This window comes from Zingiber officinale, chromosome 2A (genome assembly GCF_018446385.1).
Source record: "Zingiber officinale cultivar Zhangliang chromosome 2A, Zo_v1.1, whole genome shotgun sequence".
In the NCBI taxonomy this organism is placed as follows: domain Eukaryota; kingdom Viridiplantae; phylum Streptophyta; class Magnoliopsida; order Zingiberales; family Zingiberaceae; genus Zingiber; species Zingiber officinale.
In genome coordinates, this window is record NC_055988.1 from 172,078,528 (window position 1) to 172,097,725 (window position 19,198).

The 19,198-nt window shown below is 39.4% G+C and overlaps 4 protein-coding genes across 5 annotated transcripts; 3 read left to right on the forward strand and 1 right to left on the reverse strand.

Moving 5' to 3' along the window:
• The first annotated feature begins 1,372 nt into the window (after nt 1–1,372).
• LOC122043283 (GDSL esterase/lipase At5g45670-like) lies at nt 1,373–3,775 on the forward strand. Its single transcript, XM_042603830.1, has 5 exons — nt 1,373–1,679; nt 2,435–2,559; nt 2,679–2,924; nt 3,009–3,261; nt 3,353–3,775. The coding sequence occupies exons 1-5, from the start codon at nt 1,421–1,423 to the stop codon at nt 3,574–3,576; spliced, it is 1,107 nt and encodes a 368-aa protein (XP_042459764.1). The 5' UTR covers nt 1,373–1,420; the 3' UTR covers nt 3,577–3,775.
• Nucleotides 3,776–3,935: 160 nt separating this feature from the next.
• Nucleotides 3,936–9,578, forward strand: LOC122043284 (protein VTE6, chloroplastic-like). 2 transcript variants are annotated; one of them, XM_042603831.1, is made up of 5 exons: nt 3,936–4,339; nt 4,909–5,162; nt 5,944–6,067; nt 8,387–8,491; nt 9,241–9,578. In XM_042603831.1, exons 1-5 carry the CDS (start codon nt 3,968–3,970, stop codon nt 9,325–9,327), a joined length of 942 nt encoding a protein of 313 aa, XP_042459765.1. In that variant the 5' UTR covers nt 3,936–3,967; the 3' UTR covers nt 9,328–9,578. The 2 variants fall into 2 exon arrangements, with proteins under 2 accessions (XP_042459765.1, XP_042459766.1); XM_042603832.1 differs by lacking the exon at nt 8,387–8,491.
• Nucleotides 9,579–10,380: 802 nt separating this feature from the next.
• Nucleotides 10,381–12,363, forward strand: LOC122043282 (receptor like protein 29-like). The gene is made up of 3 exons (XM_042603829.1): nt 10,381–10,418; nt 10,621–10,725; nt 10,871–12,363. Exons 2-3 carry the CDS (start codon nt 10,656–10,658, stop codon nt 12,247–12,249), a joined length of 1,449 nt encoding a protein of 482 aa, XP_042459763.1. The 5' UTR covers nt 10,381–10,418; nt 10,621–10,655; the 3' UTR covers nt 12,250–12,363.
• Nucleotides 12,364–14,209: 1,846 nt separating this feature from the next.
• LOC122043285 (protein BZR1 homolog 3-like) lies at nt 14,210–16,797 on the reverse strand. The gene is made up of 2 exons (XM_042603834.1): nt 16,449–16,797; nt 14,210–15,272 (listed from the first exon to the last, which is right to left on the reverse strand). Exons 1-2 carry the CDS (start codon nt 16,662–16,664, stop codon nt 14,523–14,525), a joined length of 966 nt encoding a protein of 321 aa, XP_042459768.1. The 5' UTR covers nt 16,665–16,797; the 3' UTR covers nt 14,210–14,522.
• Nucleotides 16,798–19,198: the final 2,401 nt, after the last annotated feature.

The window sequence follows — 19,198 nt, forward strand, 5'->3', positions numbered from 1 at the left end:
TTATATATCATTGAAAAGAAAGACAATTGCCTTGGGGTAATGATATAGTAGTAAATTGTCTTCTTAATTTCTCATATATCTAAGGATTAAGATCCAATTTTGATGAATTAATCGATGAGTTCTTCTTAATGGACAATTGACCTAACAATGCTCGACTAATGAACCGTCAGTTCGATACTTTTCAATTTACTCTAGTAATCTATAGAAAACTTCGATACGACTACATCAATATCTCAAAATTAATGGATATAAATTGAATATTGTTCATCCACTTGGTTTCTCTAATAAATTAGAAGGAAAGATTAGGTGGGATGCACCACACCCCTTATTTATTACCCTCAATTTTTTATTTTTATTACCATCAGATTTTTTATATTTTTTTATTTATAAAATATTCAATACTATTATACTATTTTGATCAAAAACTATTTTAGTTAATATTATTTAAATATTTAAAATTAATGTAGAGCAAAAAATTACTATAATGGCATTTGACCAATACGGGAGCATATAGTAATTTAGAATAACACATTGGTTTAAATTTGTTTTTTTAATGTTTACTAGACAACATTTCTTTTTTTAATGCATAATTTAAATTTTGATAAAAATCAAAAGAACATTTTTTTAAAAAAATTATTATACCTCTTTTATTTTTTATTATTAAAAAGACACCCCACTATCCTCCAGTCAAATATATTATTTAATATCATTATTTTCTATCACGCATTAAATTCTATATTAGTTGGTTAATTATATGAACATGATATACGAATTATAATGGTGTAGTTGTAATCATATTATTTAATAATATTCATGTAATAATTATGAAAATATAATTTGAATAACTACGATAGAAGCGGTAAACAGCAAGCATTACAATGTAAATTTATTACGGTAATTCTTGTTGGCCAGAATCTGATCCGTTAGAATTTGTTATGCTCCAATTCGAATGCATGTATGTACATGCATGTAATTAATGTACACAGATGATATTACTAAAATACCCATGTGTACACTTGCATGTATTGATTCTAGCTGGCCAGATTCTGACCATTTAGCATTACCCAATTTATTATTCGTATAATTGTCAGACCGGATAAAAAAATGCTTTTTAAATTTTGTTACCATCTATTTTAGCGTACAATTATTAAGAGAATCTATGGGAAATCTCGCCATTTAATTGTTGGGTAAAAAAACAAAAAAAAAAATTGAGAGAGAGAGAAAATAGGAAGAACACTAGTATTACTACTTGTCTTCCCCATGAGGCCCTCCACGTTAACCTCGCTCGCCCATTTAATGCACCGGAGTCCTCCCTCACCAGCTCTTCTGCTCGACTCCTCACTCCTTCCCCTTATTTAACCACCTCCACTTCACTTCCTTCTCGACTCGTCAAGTTCTCGCACGCCGACTCCTCGATTAAATGTCGTCCCGCGAGGTTCTTGGCGGCGCCGCTGCGCTTGCGGCGGTGGCGACGCTGCTGGTTTTGGGGTGGTCGCCGGGGACGACGGCGGACCCGCAAGTCCCGTGCTACTTCATCTTCGGCGACTCGCTGGTGGACAACGGGAACAACAATAACATGGCGTCGCTGGCGGTGGCCAACTACCCGCCTTACGGCATCGACTTCGACGGCGGACCCAACGGCCGCTTCACCAACGGCTTGACCACCGTCGACGTCATCGGTATTTTTTTTCATATTTCTCTCATATTTGCTCAAAGGTACTTAAAATTTAGCAAAAATTCCATGGTACCCCGTACTTTCCCCAATTTTTTAGCCCTTGTAGTTTAAAATATCTGAATTATAGGGGGGAAATAAAAAAGTAAAATGTGGTCAATATTGTCAAGCGGGATTCTCTGGTCCTGCCTACCCTAGTCCGGCCTGGATCAAGGATAATGATTAGAGGGATTCAATGATCTCCATCTGTTTAGTAGGTAGGGGTATTGAATCCCTCCAAATCAACGCAGTGGTCCGTTAAAAATGGATCAGAGAATCCCTGCTCTCAAGATTATAGCTAACGTAAGCTTAGGGCCAATTAGAGTCATGTTCGGCCTATTGATTCAACTGTTTGCATCTTAGTTAGGTTGAGCATGACCTCAATTATGTTCCGGTCGGGCCAACTCGGACTTTGTGTCAACGATATTTTTGATTTGGGTTGGAGTACAAGTTAGATTGTACTAGGTCATTTGTATTAAAGTTCTCAATGTTTCATTAATTTGTAAATCATAGTAATAAAATAAAAATATTAGAAAAATCAAATAGAGAGGGCACAATGAAAAATAGAGTAAAACACCAGTGCCTTCTTGGAAAAAATATATCAAAATAATAATTCACTCCATTCCTAATTTTAGAGTCCTTTGTGTGAAATAGCTAAAAAGGGCAAATTTTGAATTTCGGCCAAATTTTATTAATTTCTAATGAAAAACTTCACCGGAGCAGCTCAGCTTCTCGGATTCGACGACTTCATCCCACCCTACGTAAGCACGCGCGGCCAAGCACTTCTCTCCGGCGCCAACTTCGCTTCAGCCGCCGCCGGAATCCGAGAAGAAACCGGCCGGCAACTGGTATATATGCCTGTGCCAAAACCACTGCATCAATTGGCAACCCAAACCCACCTTCTAATTAATTCTAATTAAAGAAGTCAACTTTTGATTTCGGAGTCAATCGATCGATGCACGCGCAGGGCGGTAGAATTCCGTTCGGCGGGCAGCTGCAGAACTACCAGTCGGCGGTGGCGGAGATGGTGAGCCTTCTGGGCGACGAGGACTCCGCCGCCAACTACCTGAGCAAGTGCATCTTCTCCGTCGGCATGGGCAGCAACGACTACCTCAACAACTACTTCATGCCGGCGTTCTACTCCACCGGCCAACAGTACACCCCCGAGCAATTCGCCGACGTGCTCCTCCAGCAGTACTCCGAGCAACTAAGGGTCAGTCAGCACGAAGGTCCCTAATTCCCATGCGAGATCGACGATATTGTCTCACACGCTTTCTCTCGTGTCTGATCGATCCAGACTCTGTACAACTACGGAGCCAGGAAGGTCGCGGTGATCGGCGTCGGCCAGGTGGGCTGCTCCCCCAACGAACTCGCCCAGCACAGCCCCAACGGCGTCACCTGCGTCGAGGAGATCAACAGCGCCATCCGAATCTTCAACGCCAAGGTCATCGGCCTCGTCGACCAATTCAACACCCTCGACGGCGCCCACTTCATCTACGTGAACGGCTACGGCATCTTCGAAGACATCCTCAACGACGCCGGCTCATACGGTCATCGTCCTCCTCCGCCACCTATTCTCAATCCGACCTTCGAAAATTGCCTTGCGATTCTCAAACTAGCTATATACGGCGGTTTCTGCAGGTCTGAGCGTGACGAACAGGGGATGCTGCGGCGTGGGGAGGAACAACGGGCAGATCACGTGCCTGCCTTACCAGGCGCCGTGCCCGAACAGGGGCGAGTACTTGTTCTTCGACGCGTTCCACCCGACGGAAGCTGCGAACGTCATCATCGGAAGGAGATCTTACAGAGCAGAGTCGCCGTCGGACGCCTACCCGATGGACATCAGTAGCCTTGCTCAAGTATGAACATCAGCGGAACAGAGGAACTCTGTTTCTTAATTCGCCTTAATTTTTTTCCCCTTCTTTTTAAGAAGACAAAGTGGTCGTTGCTTATTTCTATACTGTGTGGAGCCGAAGAGATGAAGTTGTATTGAGATAATAATATTTTAATATTTGTCACCAGGATGCTTTAAATGAAATAAAATATAGCTGTGTTTTTTTTTTATTTAGTTTTATCGTATGGTTTCATTTAATTTAAACAGATATTTAATCAATTGAAAAATTGTAAGAATTTTTTTAATAAAGTAAATAAATTTGGAAAAAAAATTGGAAATTTGGGATTTTCTTTTAATTAATCGTTTTTGCTGCAATAAATATCTACTTTGTTAAGCTCCGTGCTCAGCTCCCCGCTTCCGAAATGGCGTACGCTCCTCCGTCTTCTCCGCTCTCGCCTTTTCCCCGGCTGCCTCTCCGCCACTACGCCGTTCCCCAATTCCTAGTCCACGTTCCGAGATCGACGATCCGCCGAAAGCCCCATTCGCCTCCTAAGGCGGCCCCGTTCCCGGAGCTGGCGCCGCTCCAGGATTCCCTCCTCCATCTCATCCGGGCTTCTCCGCCCACCTGGCAGTCGGCGGCTGCCAGCAACCTCCTGATATTCGCCGTCGGGTCCCCCATTCTGTTTTCGGGCCTTACGATTCCCGGCATCGGATCGGCCTTCCTACTCGGGGTTTTGTCTTGGAGAGCCTTCGGGCCTTCCGGGTTCCTCATTGTAGCGGCCTACTTTGTTATCGTAAGTCTGGATTCTTTTATGATTTTTGGTGTACAATAATTATTTTGGAATCACTAGCTTCCTTCTGGTTTTCCTCCTAGGTTTTGGTCTGGGCGATTTTTGGTGTATCTTTTTTTGTATCGTAAATTAGGGCTTTTTTTTTTTCTGGAGGCCTTTTTCATGTTCCATAGTTTTGATGTTTGATTGCGAAGATTGCTGATCAAGTTTCATTTCGTCATAGTATCCATTGCCCATCATTATCAACCGTCAATTAATCTCATTTCCACAAGTCATAGGAGCGCTTTTATTGTGTGATGCGCTTTGTCCTTTCTCTGGCACCTCTCCTTCACGGTTCCCACTTTGAGCATGTGAGTGGCTAAATAATGTAGTTCAGCGCAGTAGTCTAATAGTTTGTATTCATACTACATGGCGAGTACTTGTAATGCTATAATCAGTGAAGCAGGATTCAAAGACGAGGTTTTTTTATATATACATTGAAGAAATATATTCTTCAGTTAACAGTGGAGTGCCGTTCCTGCCTTGTTCCTTATATGTTTTTCTGCCTTCTCTTTATCATATTTGGTACACAGGGGACAGCAGTTACAAAGTTGAAAATTGCACAAAAAGAGGCTCTTGGCATAGCAGAGAAAAGGAGTGGAAGAAGAGGACCAGGCAGTGTTGTTGGTTCGAGTGCTGCTGCTTGTGTTTGCGCAGTCCTATCAATATTCAATATTGGTGGGCCTGTATTTGCAGCACTTTGGCAACTAGGTTTTGTTGCCAGCTTCTGTACTAAGCTGAGCGATACTGTATCCAGTGAGATAGGCAAAGCATATGGAAAAACTACGTAAGTCTATTTGAACAGAAATAGACGCACATATTATGATCATAGTAATACTTTTCAATGATGATCAATTAGGATTTTGTAAGTTGGTTTTACTTAATTCATAACTTATTGTCTTTTAATCTTTTTCAATTTGCACACCTGTGCGTGCACACACGAATATATTATGATCATATTAGTATGTTGCAGTGATGGTCAATTATGGTTTAGTTGGTTTTAGTTTAGTCATAGACATGTTATATTTAGTATTTGAATTTGCAATATTGCTATTTTTTTCTAAAAAATTGCACAATTTTAAAAATTATGATCATTTTGCAAGTATATCGTGTTAATGTGCCACAGAAAGAATTGAGTTATTATGAATCCTGAAGAATCTTACTGATGGATTGAGTCTGTAGCTTTACACACATCAGAAACTAAATACTGTAAGCTAATTTACTATTTTTCATCAATTATGCTGGGTTGAACTTCAGCTTTTGTCACAAACTGTACTTCTAAAATTTCCATCTATTGCATAGGTATTCCTTTCCCGACTCTATTTCATTTCTGGATTTTTGCACTAATGTAAGGTGATTTAATATATATATATAAAGGTAGGTATTTTGTTAAGTTCCCTTCAGTGTATATCTTGCAAAGTTGGGCATCCCTACTTGCTTATGTGCTCTATATACTATCATATCTTTTTATTCACGCAGACCTGCATATTCAAAGGGAGAAACCAACATATAGAACTCTCGATGCACAAATTGTTTACAAGTTTTTGAACTTGGTTCTTTCAGAACAGGTACTTGGCCACCACATTTAAGGTTGTACCAAGGGGCACAGAAGGAGCTGTAAGTATTGAAGGAACTGTTGCTGGAGTTGTTTCGTCAATTCTTCTGGCTGGCATTGCCTGTTCTTTAGGGCAGGTGCATTTTCATTTTACATAAATTCATCTCAGTATTTACAACCGCCTTGGTACAATTATGAGATCTCTAGAATCTCTGCTTGTCACCATCTAAAATTGTTCTAGAATGACATGTAACGCTCCATTTGATTTGAATTCATATTATATGAAAGAATTCAAAATATTAGCTAGCATTCAAAAAGACAAAATATAGGGGTCAATGCTACTACTCTAATTTAACTTTGTCAAAAGTTTAAAACCTTCTCAAATTATGGAATAGTTCATATATTCTTGAATTTAATACTTTTGGAATGGGTGCAACTGTATAAGCATGTGGTCTAGTTGACAATGTTTGGTGTTCATTTCCTTAAATTTATCATAGTTGTTCATTCATCCTTCTGGAGCTTAATTTAGTAAAGGGCTTGAGTTCATCTATGATATTTTGTTTTATCTCAAGTAAGTATATACCCACACTACTTGCATAGGTCAAAGCATACTACCACAACAACAGCAGCAGCAGCAGAAAAAATGAAATCTGTGGCGAGCCCACAGTGGCAGAATGTAAAAATAAAATCTACAAGTGAGATGTGGAAAATGCTAAGGTTTTTTGCCTCGCTTTGTGCTATTATCCCTTGCTTTCCTACAAAAATGTAATTGTACAGTGGTATTTTTTGTGGCTCACCTCTAATAATCATCTATTATTTATTTTTTATTGCTTAGACCCACCCTCAACCTACACCATCACATATAACAGAAGTAGAATGAGAAAGAGGATTATTCATTGTATCTTCTCTACTTTACCCTACTTGTTGAGGGAGAATGGTAAATTAAGTCCTTGTCACTCTATTGTGTTCCAAATGCACAATTATATGCCATCCATTAATTACATCTAAAAGATTTTAAAAAAATGATTTTTGAGATGCATGAAGGTCTCTTATCCAAAGACTCTACTGAGTGGGATAAGACTTGGTATGAAGGTCTCTTATAATGAAAAAGCATTCAAGAAGGAAATATGGAATTCAGAACACATTTTTGACGATTCAATCCATTTTATATGTGATGTCTATGATTCATTGGACGAATATGAATGGCCTGTAGATCCTCATACACCTCTGAATCCAAATTAAAAATTCATTAGTCATCTTCTGATCTGTGACAAATATAACAAATTATAATTTCATTCTAGAACCAATAGAGAACTAGTATGCAACATTTTAACAATTTAAAATACTAAAAAAAATCAAAGGAGGAAAGATAAAATAGATAGGATCTGAAGGTGAGATGGCTGTCTTAAGGTATTTTTTTGGTTGTTTGTATAGGATGATCCAGAACTATACCCCAAGAAACAATAGGTGATAGCCTTCCTGTTAACAGCAAACTGTGGGAAGCCCTGTTATAGGTTCTAAGAATCTCAAGTAGAAAATAAAATTATAGTAAAATAGTGCACTCATCCACATGGTGTATTGATCCCTTTAAGTAGAGGTCCTCACGTGAAATAAGGGTAAGATAGTTTATCCGTATGCAGAGCCGGTCCTTATTGTTCAAAGGCCCTGGGCGAAATTATAAAACATGCCCCAATTTATTCTACAGAACACTACTTAACCATATGGGTAGGATAGATTATAATTAGATAACATTTATCTATTGTTTTGATGAGATCTAAATCATATCTATCCAATTAAATTAATTTAAAATATTTTTGAAAACTTGTGGATTCACTTTCTTTATTCATAAGTAAAAATTAAATAATGTGTGTGTGCATTACTGATTTTGACTCTAGCTAATGTTCAAGAGGAATTCTGTGTAGCTCTAATAGATGATTAAGAAAGGGAAAAAAAAATAGACGAGATGGTATGGAAATGCTCTAGGACGATCAATAGATTTTGTAGCTAAAGGTGTTGAACCGATTAGAGTGGAAGGTGTAAAGGGTAGATGATGACAAAAGAAACAATACAACACATAATGACATTAATTTGGTTATTACTAGTGATATTGCTTCATATATAACTGGATAGGAGAATAAAATTCATGTAGCCAATCCTAAATAGTTCGAACAAACAATGATGATGAAACTAAGATTTTAGTGAGATAGTTCTACTACAAAATTACTACACTTATGACTGATTTCTGTGTGAACCAAAGAAATTATTATGGAGAAATTCCTAAATGCTCTGCTCATTAAATATTTGAGAAAGTTTGTCAGCCAGTGTAGACTTTAGACAAATGTTTAATGAATGGATCCATCAAACTCTGCTCGTTAAATATTTGAATTAAAAAAAAAAGAGCTATTTTGGTTCTTGATTTAAGAAATCCCTTTTTTCTATACACCTTGATAATGCAGGTAGATTTACCAAAAGCTTCTATATGCATTCTGGCATCTCTGATTGCAAACTTTTGTGAGAGCCTAATTGGTGCTACTCTACAAGACAAAGACAGTTTTCAATGGGTAAGGTGTTAGTAAAATTATAGGTTCCCTATGTTTTCATGTAGTCAGATACTGCTAGCCTAGTGACAATGTAAACTAATTAAGTTTCACACTCCTGTTGAGAGTTTATTGAGTGTCCAAGGATGTGGCTAATCCCATCTATGATTTTGCAGTAGATATCTTTCCTTTTCACTTTCGTTTTTTACTGGTCTTTTGTGATAAAATTGCGATATGAATAATCCCTTGCGCTTTGATTGTTTTTAGACTATAGGAACTTCCAAGTAAACGATCATTAGAAAGGTTTCAGATAGATAATGCTAGAACCAAGTAATAATAGTAGTAGTTCTGATTTCTGAAATGCAATGTTGCTAGGATTTTAAATGCTGAAAAGCAGCTTTTGTGGTAAAACAACCTCTCTTTTCTATTCGTCTTCCAATATATTTTTCTGGGGTCAACTTTAGTACCAAATATGATCACTGGCTAAGTAACAACAGATTAATATCCTGCACCTGCCCTTTGATTACTACAATGCAATTTGACTTGGATTTCTAGTGTTGAAAAGCAGTTGTACAATTATATCTCTGTCAACTCATTTCTCATCCAATGCATTTTTCTACAATCAATTTCTAAAGAATGGAGGAGATTTGGCAACTTCTTTTGGTTTTCACTGGTTTCAGATTCCACTGTAATATGCTTACTATTATTCAAGTTCTTTAATGTTTTCTGCCAATTTGAAGCTGAGTTATATTGCTTTTTCCCTTCTCATGCAGCTGAGCAACGATATTGTTAACGTTATCAACATCTCTATTGGCAGCATTTTGGCAATGCTGATTCAACTGCTCATTCTGAGGAACTAATCGCATCAGTATTGCTTTGTTGCCGCACAGGGTCTGACGTTCTTTCCAACGATATCAAAATTCTGAAATGGAACGTCTGCCCTAAGCATATAAACTGAGAAAGTGGAGAGGTTTGTATTTTAGAAGCAGGTATCGAAATGTCTCAATTGAACAAGTGGCAATAGTCCATAGGAGTTGAAAGAATTTGGTTATTCTGTTGATCAATACTTCTTTAATGGTTCAATTAATCATTGCATATTCTCAGGCATTAATGGTTGGCATGTAAGAATTTACACAACACAATCTAATCAATTAAGATTAAATTAAATGGTTAAACTTGCATTTATACTAAAACCATGTGGGCTAATTAGATACAATTCTCATGATCTGCCATGAAGGATTGAAATCAAAGAGAAAACAAGCTGACAAAGGAGCTTTGTTTTCTTTGAAACAAAATAAGAAAGAAAAGAAAAGGATTGAATTTTTTTAAAATTTTTATATTATTATGTCAATGAACAACTCACACATACAGTCAGAAGCTTAAATCCAAGTTTATCATTTTTTTTTGTTTTACAGAAAAGTGTATGTGTGTGTATATTAGAATTAGAGTCATCCTTCACGGGCTACTTCAGTAAGTTCTTTCACTAACTGTTTGGTTAGACAAGTTTCCTTTTTTCTCAAAAGAATGGATTCTTTTTTATTGCCTTTTCCTTTCTCCATTGACCAATAAGAACAGATTGAACCCAGCCATCTTCTGTATCTTCTCCAGTAAACAGTGCATTAAGAGATAGAGAACTCGTGTTGCTGGTCTGCTCAACACTGACACCTTGGCTACACCCCCACCATCCTCCTCACCCTGCCACTGGATTTTGTGCTTGTTCTCTTCCCTCTAAGTGCAGTGGTGTCGCAACATTCCTTCAAGCCTTTTGTTTACTTGTAGTTATGCCAGATACTACCATTTCATTAAGATAATGCTGCCTCTTCCTGTCTGAGTAAACAGGTGCCACAGCTGAGAAGATTGCATGAGCCTGGAACCTGTCAATGGGGGGAGAGGATCGAGCTGTACCATATAATTGGGTGGATGCAAGCGCGACAACCGTAGCTGGCCCCAGGTTGGTGGACTCGTCACATCCCTCCGCAGTTCTTTGTCAGATTCAGTAATCACCCTGTGTTCTTTCCAGTCAACAACTCCCTGATCAATCCCTTTACTGCATGTTTCATCCTTTCAATTCATCGCATAAGCAGCTTTCTTTCTTACTTCTCACACATCCATGAATCACGCATGATCACCATGTTTATATTTTAAGTGTTCAGTAACTGCAGCAGACCTGCTCCTGCTCCTGCTAGCCATGAGCCAGCCACCAATCCTGCCTCGCACGAATCAACTGCTGCCACTGTTCATCAACATTTTCTCTGCTGGTATGTCCTCTCCCCTCTTCACTTGTCCAGTTCATAGGAGAAAGTGGATTCCGTGTAGGCTCCTTTTCTTGTCTTCACTCGGACTTCACCTTTTAAAGACAATATTTTTCCTCCTCCCTTCTTTCACTTTCTTGCTTGTACGCAGTCCCAGCTGAAGCACCATCCATGAACCACCTCCTCCTCCTTCTTCCTCTCCTAATCCAGTTCTCCCTTCCATGCACGTCCACCTCCATGGATCCTCAAGAGATGGAGACTCTATTCCATGTCATGGAGACCATGTCCTCCGACAGAGACTGGAGGTCCTCCAACCCTGACCCATGCAGCTCCCCTTGGCCAGGCATCGAGTGCAAGCCAAGCTCGTATGGCGATTCCAACCAACAACTCCATGTCACGAGGCTGGCTTTTGGAGTTTCACCCAATCCGACCTGCAAACCCACTGCCATTTTCCCAGCCCAAGTCTTTGCTCTCCCTCGCCTCCAGTCCCTCTTCTTCCTCAACTGCTTCAACGTCACCAAGACCTCCCTCTCCATTGCCGCTGACCAAAAGGCTTACGCTTCCCTGGAACAGCTGAGCTTGAAGTCAAACCCATCTCTTGTTGGCGCAATCCCACCTGAAATCTCTTCGCTGAATTCTCTGCAAGTCCTCACTCTGTCTCAGAACCACCTCACTGGGAGAATCCCTGATAGCATCTCCCAATTGGCCTCCCTCGTCCATCTCGACCTCAGCTACAATGTTTTGACCTCCAGCATTCCACCCCAAATAGGCCAGCTCAAGAAACTAATCAACCTTGATCTCAGCTACAACTCCCTCTCCGTTCCGCAGTCGATTGGCCAAATGGTGCTCCTCCAAAAGCTCGACTTGAGCTCGAATGACTTAACCGGCCGCATACCGGAGACCATTGGAAGCCTCACCTCGCTCGAGTTTCTGGCGCTCAGCGACAACAAACTGAATGGTGAGGTGCCAAACGGGATGGCTGGGCTACTGAGCTTACAGTACTTGATCATGGACAACAACCCGATGTTCATCTTGCTGCCGGCCGTGCTTGGCCGGCTGGACAAGCTCCAGGAGCTGCGGCTGGGGAACTCAGGCTACTCAGGGGAAATCCCGGAGAGCTTCGCGCGGCTCACCAACCTGACAAGTCTGTCGTTGGAGAGGAACCGGCTGTCGGGAGAGATCCCCACCGGCTTTTCGGACCTCGGGAGGATCTACCACTTGAACCTGAGCTGGAATTTGCTGAGTGGGGTGGTACCCTTCGGCAGCGGGTTTATCCGGCGGCTGGGGAGGAACTTGGATTTGAGTGGCAATCCTGAACTCTGTCTCAACGCCTCCAACCGGGGAATGCAGAGCGTCGACGTTGGAGTCGAATTGTGCCAAGATGCTGGAAGACCAACTGAAGCAGCATCAATGGAGGAAGGTTTGGCGAGTTCTTCAGGTGGAAAACAACTCTGGTTATTGCTTAGATTTCATTGTTATCAGTTGATCTTGGGCTGGCTAAGTGTCTGGTGTTCCGGTGCAAAAATTTAGCTCTCCTCGAAGGATTTAATCTTCTTTTATCTCCATGTCTGAGATCTAAACCTAAATCAACTCAAATCAAGAAATTTCAGTTTAAGTGGTTACAGTTTGGTTTTGATATTCAAATTGAATTATGAAAGTTCTAAACGTAGGTGTATAGATGTATATGAAACTGAATTAGTAGTAGTATATGTTAATTTTATAAATCAATTTTTAATTTTAAAAAATTAATGATTTTGTTATTATTATTATTATTATTTGGGTTGAAATCTTATTAAAAGCTTCCAATTTTGTTAAGCATTGGGATTTTATTGGATTTTTCTACTTTAATTAGTAGAAAAATCTTCGGATGTAACATGTCCTGGTGGGCCTCAATAAATGTTTCCTTGATCAATCAATGTGCTATTCACTGACTGGCCTTGTGAACATCAAAGACTGAATTTATTATTAAGGAAAATTTATTCCAATTTTTCTTGAGGTGATAAAATTATATGAAAACAATATGTTTCTTAGTTTTGTTTTGGATGTATTAATTAAAAGGTAGATATTTTTCTAGAGAGATTTACAGTTAATTTATTGAATAATCAAAGGAGTTGCAATTATGTAATATGTTAATTTCGTAAGTATCGTATTGCACGGTACTAAGAGCATCTATATTTATCTAATTTAAAAATTTTATCCTAAAATTTGAATAAAATAATTAAAAAATCTTTATATCAATTATCATATTCATTTCCTAAATTTAACATTTATGAATAATACTTCTCTAAATTTAAAGAATAAATTTCATTCTCTAAATATTCTAGAGGAGAGAGAAAAATAGAAAAACTGATATATGAGATAGTGAAGAGTAGATATTAAAATTTAATAAATTAATTTTTTATTATAAATTATGTATTTTGGATAAGGAAACTAGTATGAATGTTATAAAGGAGCTAAAGTAGATGATTAGAGTAGATCTGGGTAACAGTACAACGATATTTATGAATAATACTTTTCTAAATTTAAGGAATAAATTTCATTCTCTAAACATTCTAGAGGAGATAGAAAAATAGAAAAGTTGATATATGAGATAGTGAAAAGTAGATATTAAAATTTAATAAATTAATTTTTTATTATAAATTATGTATTTTGAATAAGTAAACTAGTATGAATGTTATAAAGGAGCTAAAGTATATCGTTAGAGTAGATCTGGGTAACAATACAACGGCATAATGCCTACTTAATTTTTTTAGACATTTAAGAATTAAGTCCTAATTTTGATTCTTAATTTTTTAGACATTTAAGAATTAAGTACTAATTTTGATAAATTAATAGATAAATTTTTCTTAATAGATGGTTGACCTAAAAATATTAGACTGATGGATCGCTCACTGTGAATGCTTCTTGATATACCCTAATAATCGATAAAAAAAATTATATGTAGTTGGATCGATCACCCCTAGAATTAATTGACGTAAACTAGGAATTTAGTGCTAACTAAAAAAAAGCTAGAGTAGCCTTTGGATACGGTGCATCGATGAGGCACAGCAAGGATACTCAAGAATACCGTGATTTAGTTAAAAACTCGAGTTAGATGGCGGTGGGCCGAAGTACCCGTGTGCGGAAAAAACTCCACTAATCTACTTTCATGAGCAAAGTATTCAATTTGGCGTTGGAACGGCTCTAAAAGGGTGGCGAAGACTGCAGAGATCGACTATTGGTGGTGTGCCTAGTGCATCTCCTCGAGGAGGTCTCATCTAAAGAGATCAACGAACACAAGAAGTTTAAAGATAAAAAGACATCTTGCTTCACTTGACCAAACACAATCCAAATCTTAGTCTTGCCGACCCCGGGCTCAACGCAAACCACCGACTTGGTTTGTGCAAGCACAACACTCGACGCTTGAAAGGATGTTTAACACCGGAACGATAAACCTATGAATTATGATCAAGTATAGGTGATTATCGTCATTAAAAAGACAGCATAAACATGATTTCAGTAACATGTGTACTTTCAGTAACTAGTCATTTTGTATAAACACATATTCATTTCTCAGTGAGTAGATATATCAGATTTTGCTCTGGAACAATCTCTATTTCATAACCAATATGCAATCGAGTTAGACGAAAGATCACTTCTTTTTTTGGAAAGAGGAGCAAAGAGGCTGAAGGTAAGAGACTAAAACCTTACCTTTTGAATCCCCTACGAATGTTAACAATCTCTAAGAACACTGGATGAATAAAAGATCTTCTTTCCTTCAAAATTGACATAAGTAGTGGGAAAGTGTGATTCACCATTGTCGTTCAAGCAATTGATTTGATTTTCGAACATCCCAGAGTAAGCTCCAATTCATCGGAGGCGCAGACCTCATGGATCCTCTCTCCCTCCCATGCTTTCACCATTGCAATAGCTGTAGGAGCGGTATCGTTGCTGCAACCGAATGCAAAATCATCCGAAGCGCCATTGGATGTCTGAACATCACCATGGTTGTTCCCTCCCTGAACCGGAGAGCATGTCCCGCTCTGTCCAGGAGTCCACATTCTGGAGCCACTAACTTCGTTGCAAAAACCAAAAGGATTAGGTGACACAAGGGTGAATGTGGGTGAAGAAGGGCCGCCAGAAGGCAGCCGTAAACCGTCAAGCCTGGAAGAATCAGGAGTAGCCCAGGCACCAGGGCTTGGCGGCATGGAGGATGGTAAGTAATTATGGTTGAAACCAGCCCAAGGTGGCAGGCTGTTTAACTCATTCCAATCCTTTTCGATGCGTGGGGATTGCACAGACGGGGAGCTCAGTGGAGGGGATACAGGTGCACTTATGGATCCCCCATGCAAGTATAGATGAGGGAGGTTTGTAAGCCATGGAGCCAGAGAGTTGCCTCGAACATCGCTAATATTCTTGCCATTCGTGATCAAAGTTGATGATGCAGGACTTGCTAAGGTTGATGAAGCTGGGCTGGGATTATAAGATGCACTAGGACTTGGCTGGTAAGATGAACAAGGGCTTGGGGAAGCCGATGGTCCGACAATCTCCACAGATTTGACTGGTCTGCTTCCCTGCACATTCAAACATGTTTCAGTTTCAATCTGGATTTGCTTTCAATCAACATAAGAGAAACTTGTAATGTTCTGCAGTACAACATTTGGAAAGAATTATTCAGATTATCATTGCCAATTGGCAATTTCTGTGAAATGTTCTTAGTCTATCTCATAAAAGGAAGAGCTTTTGAATTTAGATCAGTAAACATACAAAAGATTCAAAGCTTAAACTCTATGGAAGCTACTACACATAATAAATCAACGTGATTAGGTATCGAAATATCAATCTTCAGCTAACAAACAAAAAGTAGAGTTGAACTCTGATAAGATCATAATGTTGACAAGTTGAACAAGCCTTCTATCTTGACTAGATTGAGTTCTAGAACCTCTGTTACTAGTCTAGCCGGCTAGCAATCATCATGAGAACACCAACACAATTAGCCTTCTTTTCAAAGCTTATGACTTTGACTGCTATGTTGATGCCAATTTGCCCCAAACAAAAACAACAAGCGAATGCAGTTGTCAAACATTCTCATGGAACACCACAGAAAGAATGCATGGAAGGAACAAAGTAGGACATCTCAATTCTTATCATCTATAAGCCTGTCTTTCTCATCGACTACTTGTCCATGGAATTTACTGCAACTTGCCATGGCGATGGCGCGTTGACTTGGACAAGAGGATGAGGGAGGGCGACCGCCATGTCCATAGCCGCCTCGGACCGGATCGGGACGGCGGTGCGATTCGGTGGCATCAGACCGTGGAAGGCGGGCATGGGTTGCGTGACGCGTGACGCGTGACGCAGCTCCCCAGAGAGAGAGAAAAAAAGGATCTTTGAAAGATAAAAATGACAAAGAACGAGGTCAATTGTGTGAAAGCAAAAGCGGGAAACATTTGTGGGGAGACGAATCGAACGATCCCGGCCTTCGGTCAAAGTGATGGACCGAGACTGCGTCGCGTGGACCGCCCGCGGTAGACGTTGAATGAGGGCCAGTCGCTAACTTGCGCCGCGGCAGCACCGGCAGCGGCGAGCTGAGGTAGCTCCGCTACGAGCACGGCAGCGATCTCGCGCCGTGGCACGCGATTTTTTTTTCTTTCTAATTGATAGGTTTGAAGTCAAACGACGGAGGAGGAGGAGGAGGAGAAGGAGGAGAGAGAGGGGGGAAGCGACGGCGGTGATAGTTGTTTGTTTACCTTGCGGTAGGTGGTGCCGTCCTCCTCGACGGTCCACCCGGCCTCCTCACAGAGAGCCTTCAGCACGGCATTGTTGTCGCAGTGCTTGGGTAGACTGTAGTTGCCGTACGCCCGGAGGCCAGCGTAGATCTTCGCCGCGATCGCCCGCCGCCTCCTCTCCCGCCGCATGTTGTTCTCCCGCTCCCTCCACGTCGCCATCCTCGCGCCCGACGTCATCTCCTTCGGCGGCAGGGTCAACTCATCCCTCCGCAGCCACCCCTCGCCGAGCGAGATCCACAGATCCGGCGAGGAAAATCGCCCCGGGAAGAACAAGACGAGAGATTTGGGGACGAAGCTCGAATAAAACGGAACACCAGCAGTGAGGTAGTCAAACACGCAACATTAATGCCCACATAAGACTAGAATATTTACGCAAATGCCACCGTTGAACACGGGTCGTCCACATGATCCCCCTCCTCCCTCGTGCTGCTGGCTCGCGAGCCGCGTGAACGGGGTCATGCGATGTGGATGCCGCGTCGAGTAGCGACAAAAGACACGAATTCCTCGTGAGGTCGTAACCTGAAGGGCCTATTTAATCATAACAAAAATTTTATTTTAATAAATTATAAGAGCAAAAGATAATATTTAAAACTATTAAATTTTAATAACCGGAAGGGCAACGCTACCGGGCCGAGGGAGCCACTCGAAAGGCCCACGTGCGGTGACCAACCCAGGGGAATAGTCAGAGTCAAACCGACGGACCCCAGCTGAGGAGTTCGGATCCTCTATGTCCGAAGACATCTTTAAGATGTGTATGATTAGGGATGGCAATTTTCCCCGCGGGTTTGGGGCCCCGGGGGGAAAACCCGAAATGGGGATGGGGATCCCCGATTTTTCGGGGATGGGGCGGGTTTGGGGCGGGTATGGGAATACTATCCTCATCCCCGAATCCGCCCCGAATATTATTATTATTAATATTAATAAATAATAATATGATTTTTTTAAAAAATATTAATAATAGTATTAATATTAATATTAAAATTTTTGAAAATATTATTAATAATAATATTATTGATATTGATATTAATATTAATATTATCATTAATAATTATTATTAAATAATAATAATAATAATATAAATTAATCTAGAAATGGGGCGGGGATGGGGAATCCTCGAACCCGTGGGTTCGGGTTCGGGGAATCCCCGAACCCGAAAAAATGGAAACGGGGCGGGGATGGGAATGGCAAACCCGGCCCCGCCCCGCCCCGTTGTCATCCCTATGTATGATATCCTCATAATATGATATTCATGATATATAATCTGAACTATTGGATCAATAAATGGGGCATAGAAGATATGAAAGTTCGGGATATAGGATTCGAACTCTGGGTCTTAGAGTTAAAAATATGGTGCGTCTGAGTATGTCTTCTTTGATATCTTAGCCACTTGTACTAATGGTTAGTAGTCAATTATGATTTACCTTCTTCGTGTTGATCTACGAATAAATTGACGAAAATGTTAAAAACGAACGAATCACCTTTTATCATATGAAAGACTAAGAATAAGGGTAAAGTGTCATGATTATATATAGATGTCCACAATGATGATTTTTTTTCTTTTTTTTTTTCATTTTTTTAACCCTCGGCCATGTTAATAAAATTTTATCTTTAGAAGTTTAGTTATATATATATATATATATATATATATATATATATATATACAGGTTTGATATTGTGCGCGACGTGCACAGTGCGCGACTATGCGCGTCGCGCACAATATCAACGTTTTTTTGTTTTTTTAATTTTTTTTTTTAATTTGTAAATTTAAAAATAATTACAAAATTTCTTTACGATTTTATTTATAGGGTTCAGGCTTTGGGTATAGTGTTAAAGTTATTTTTTTTTAGATTTTACCTATAGGGTTTAGGCTTTCCAATTAGGTTATAGTGTTTGGTTTAAAAAAAAATTAAAATAAAATTAATTTAAGTATTTATTGAGTATTGTAATGTGTTTAGGGGATATATTTATATATTAAATTTTAAATAAGGAAATGTTGAATTTTTTAAATTCAAAAAATTTAAAAAAAATTAAAAAAAAAAAAGTCGCGCACTGTGCGCGTCGCGCACAATATCAAACCTCTATATATATATATATATATATATATATATATATATATATATATATATATATACCTCATATTCTATCTCTAGATTATGTGAAGGGAGATAAATCATGAGTGACTATTAAACAGAACAGTAACCAGTGAATAGGAGAGAGTAGGAACATGGTTACTAGCTCGAAATTGACTCCCAAATCTGATAGTGGTAACATCTCATACACTGGCCAATACCCGATTTATATATATAAGAATGATATCATATACACTATGAATAGGAGAGAGTAGGAACATGGTTACTAGCTCGAAATTGACTCCCAAATCTCATGGTGGTAACATCTCATACACTGGCTAATACCCGATTTATATATATAAGAATGATATCCTATACACTCTTTCCTGAGTGACGGTGGGAGACATCCAACGTGGATGATATAACGTGGTCAAAACTTTTTTTTTTATTTCCCTCTCTCATATCTATAAGTAACTATTTTCTCTCTCTTACATGTAAGCTATTGTTGGTTTGTACAAATCAGTACCAAAATGGTATTAGTCTTTAAAGATCAATACCAGCCAACACCAATGCTAGTTTGAAACCAATAGTCAGTTGATGTTGGTCTTACTAGTTGATGTTGGTCTTTAAAGACCAGCACTG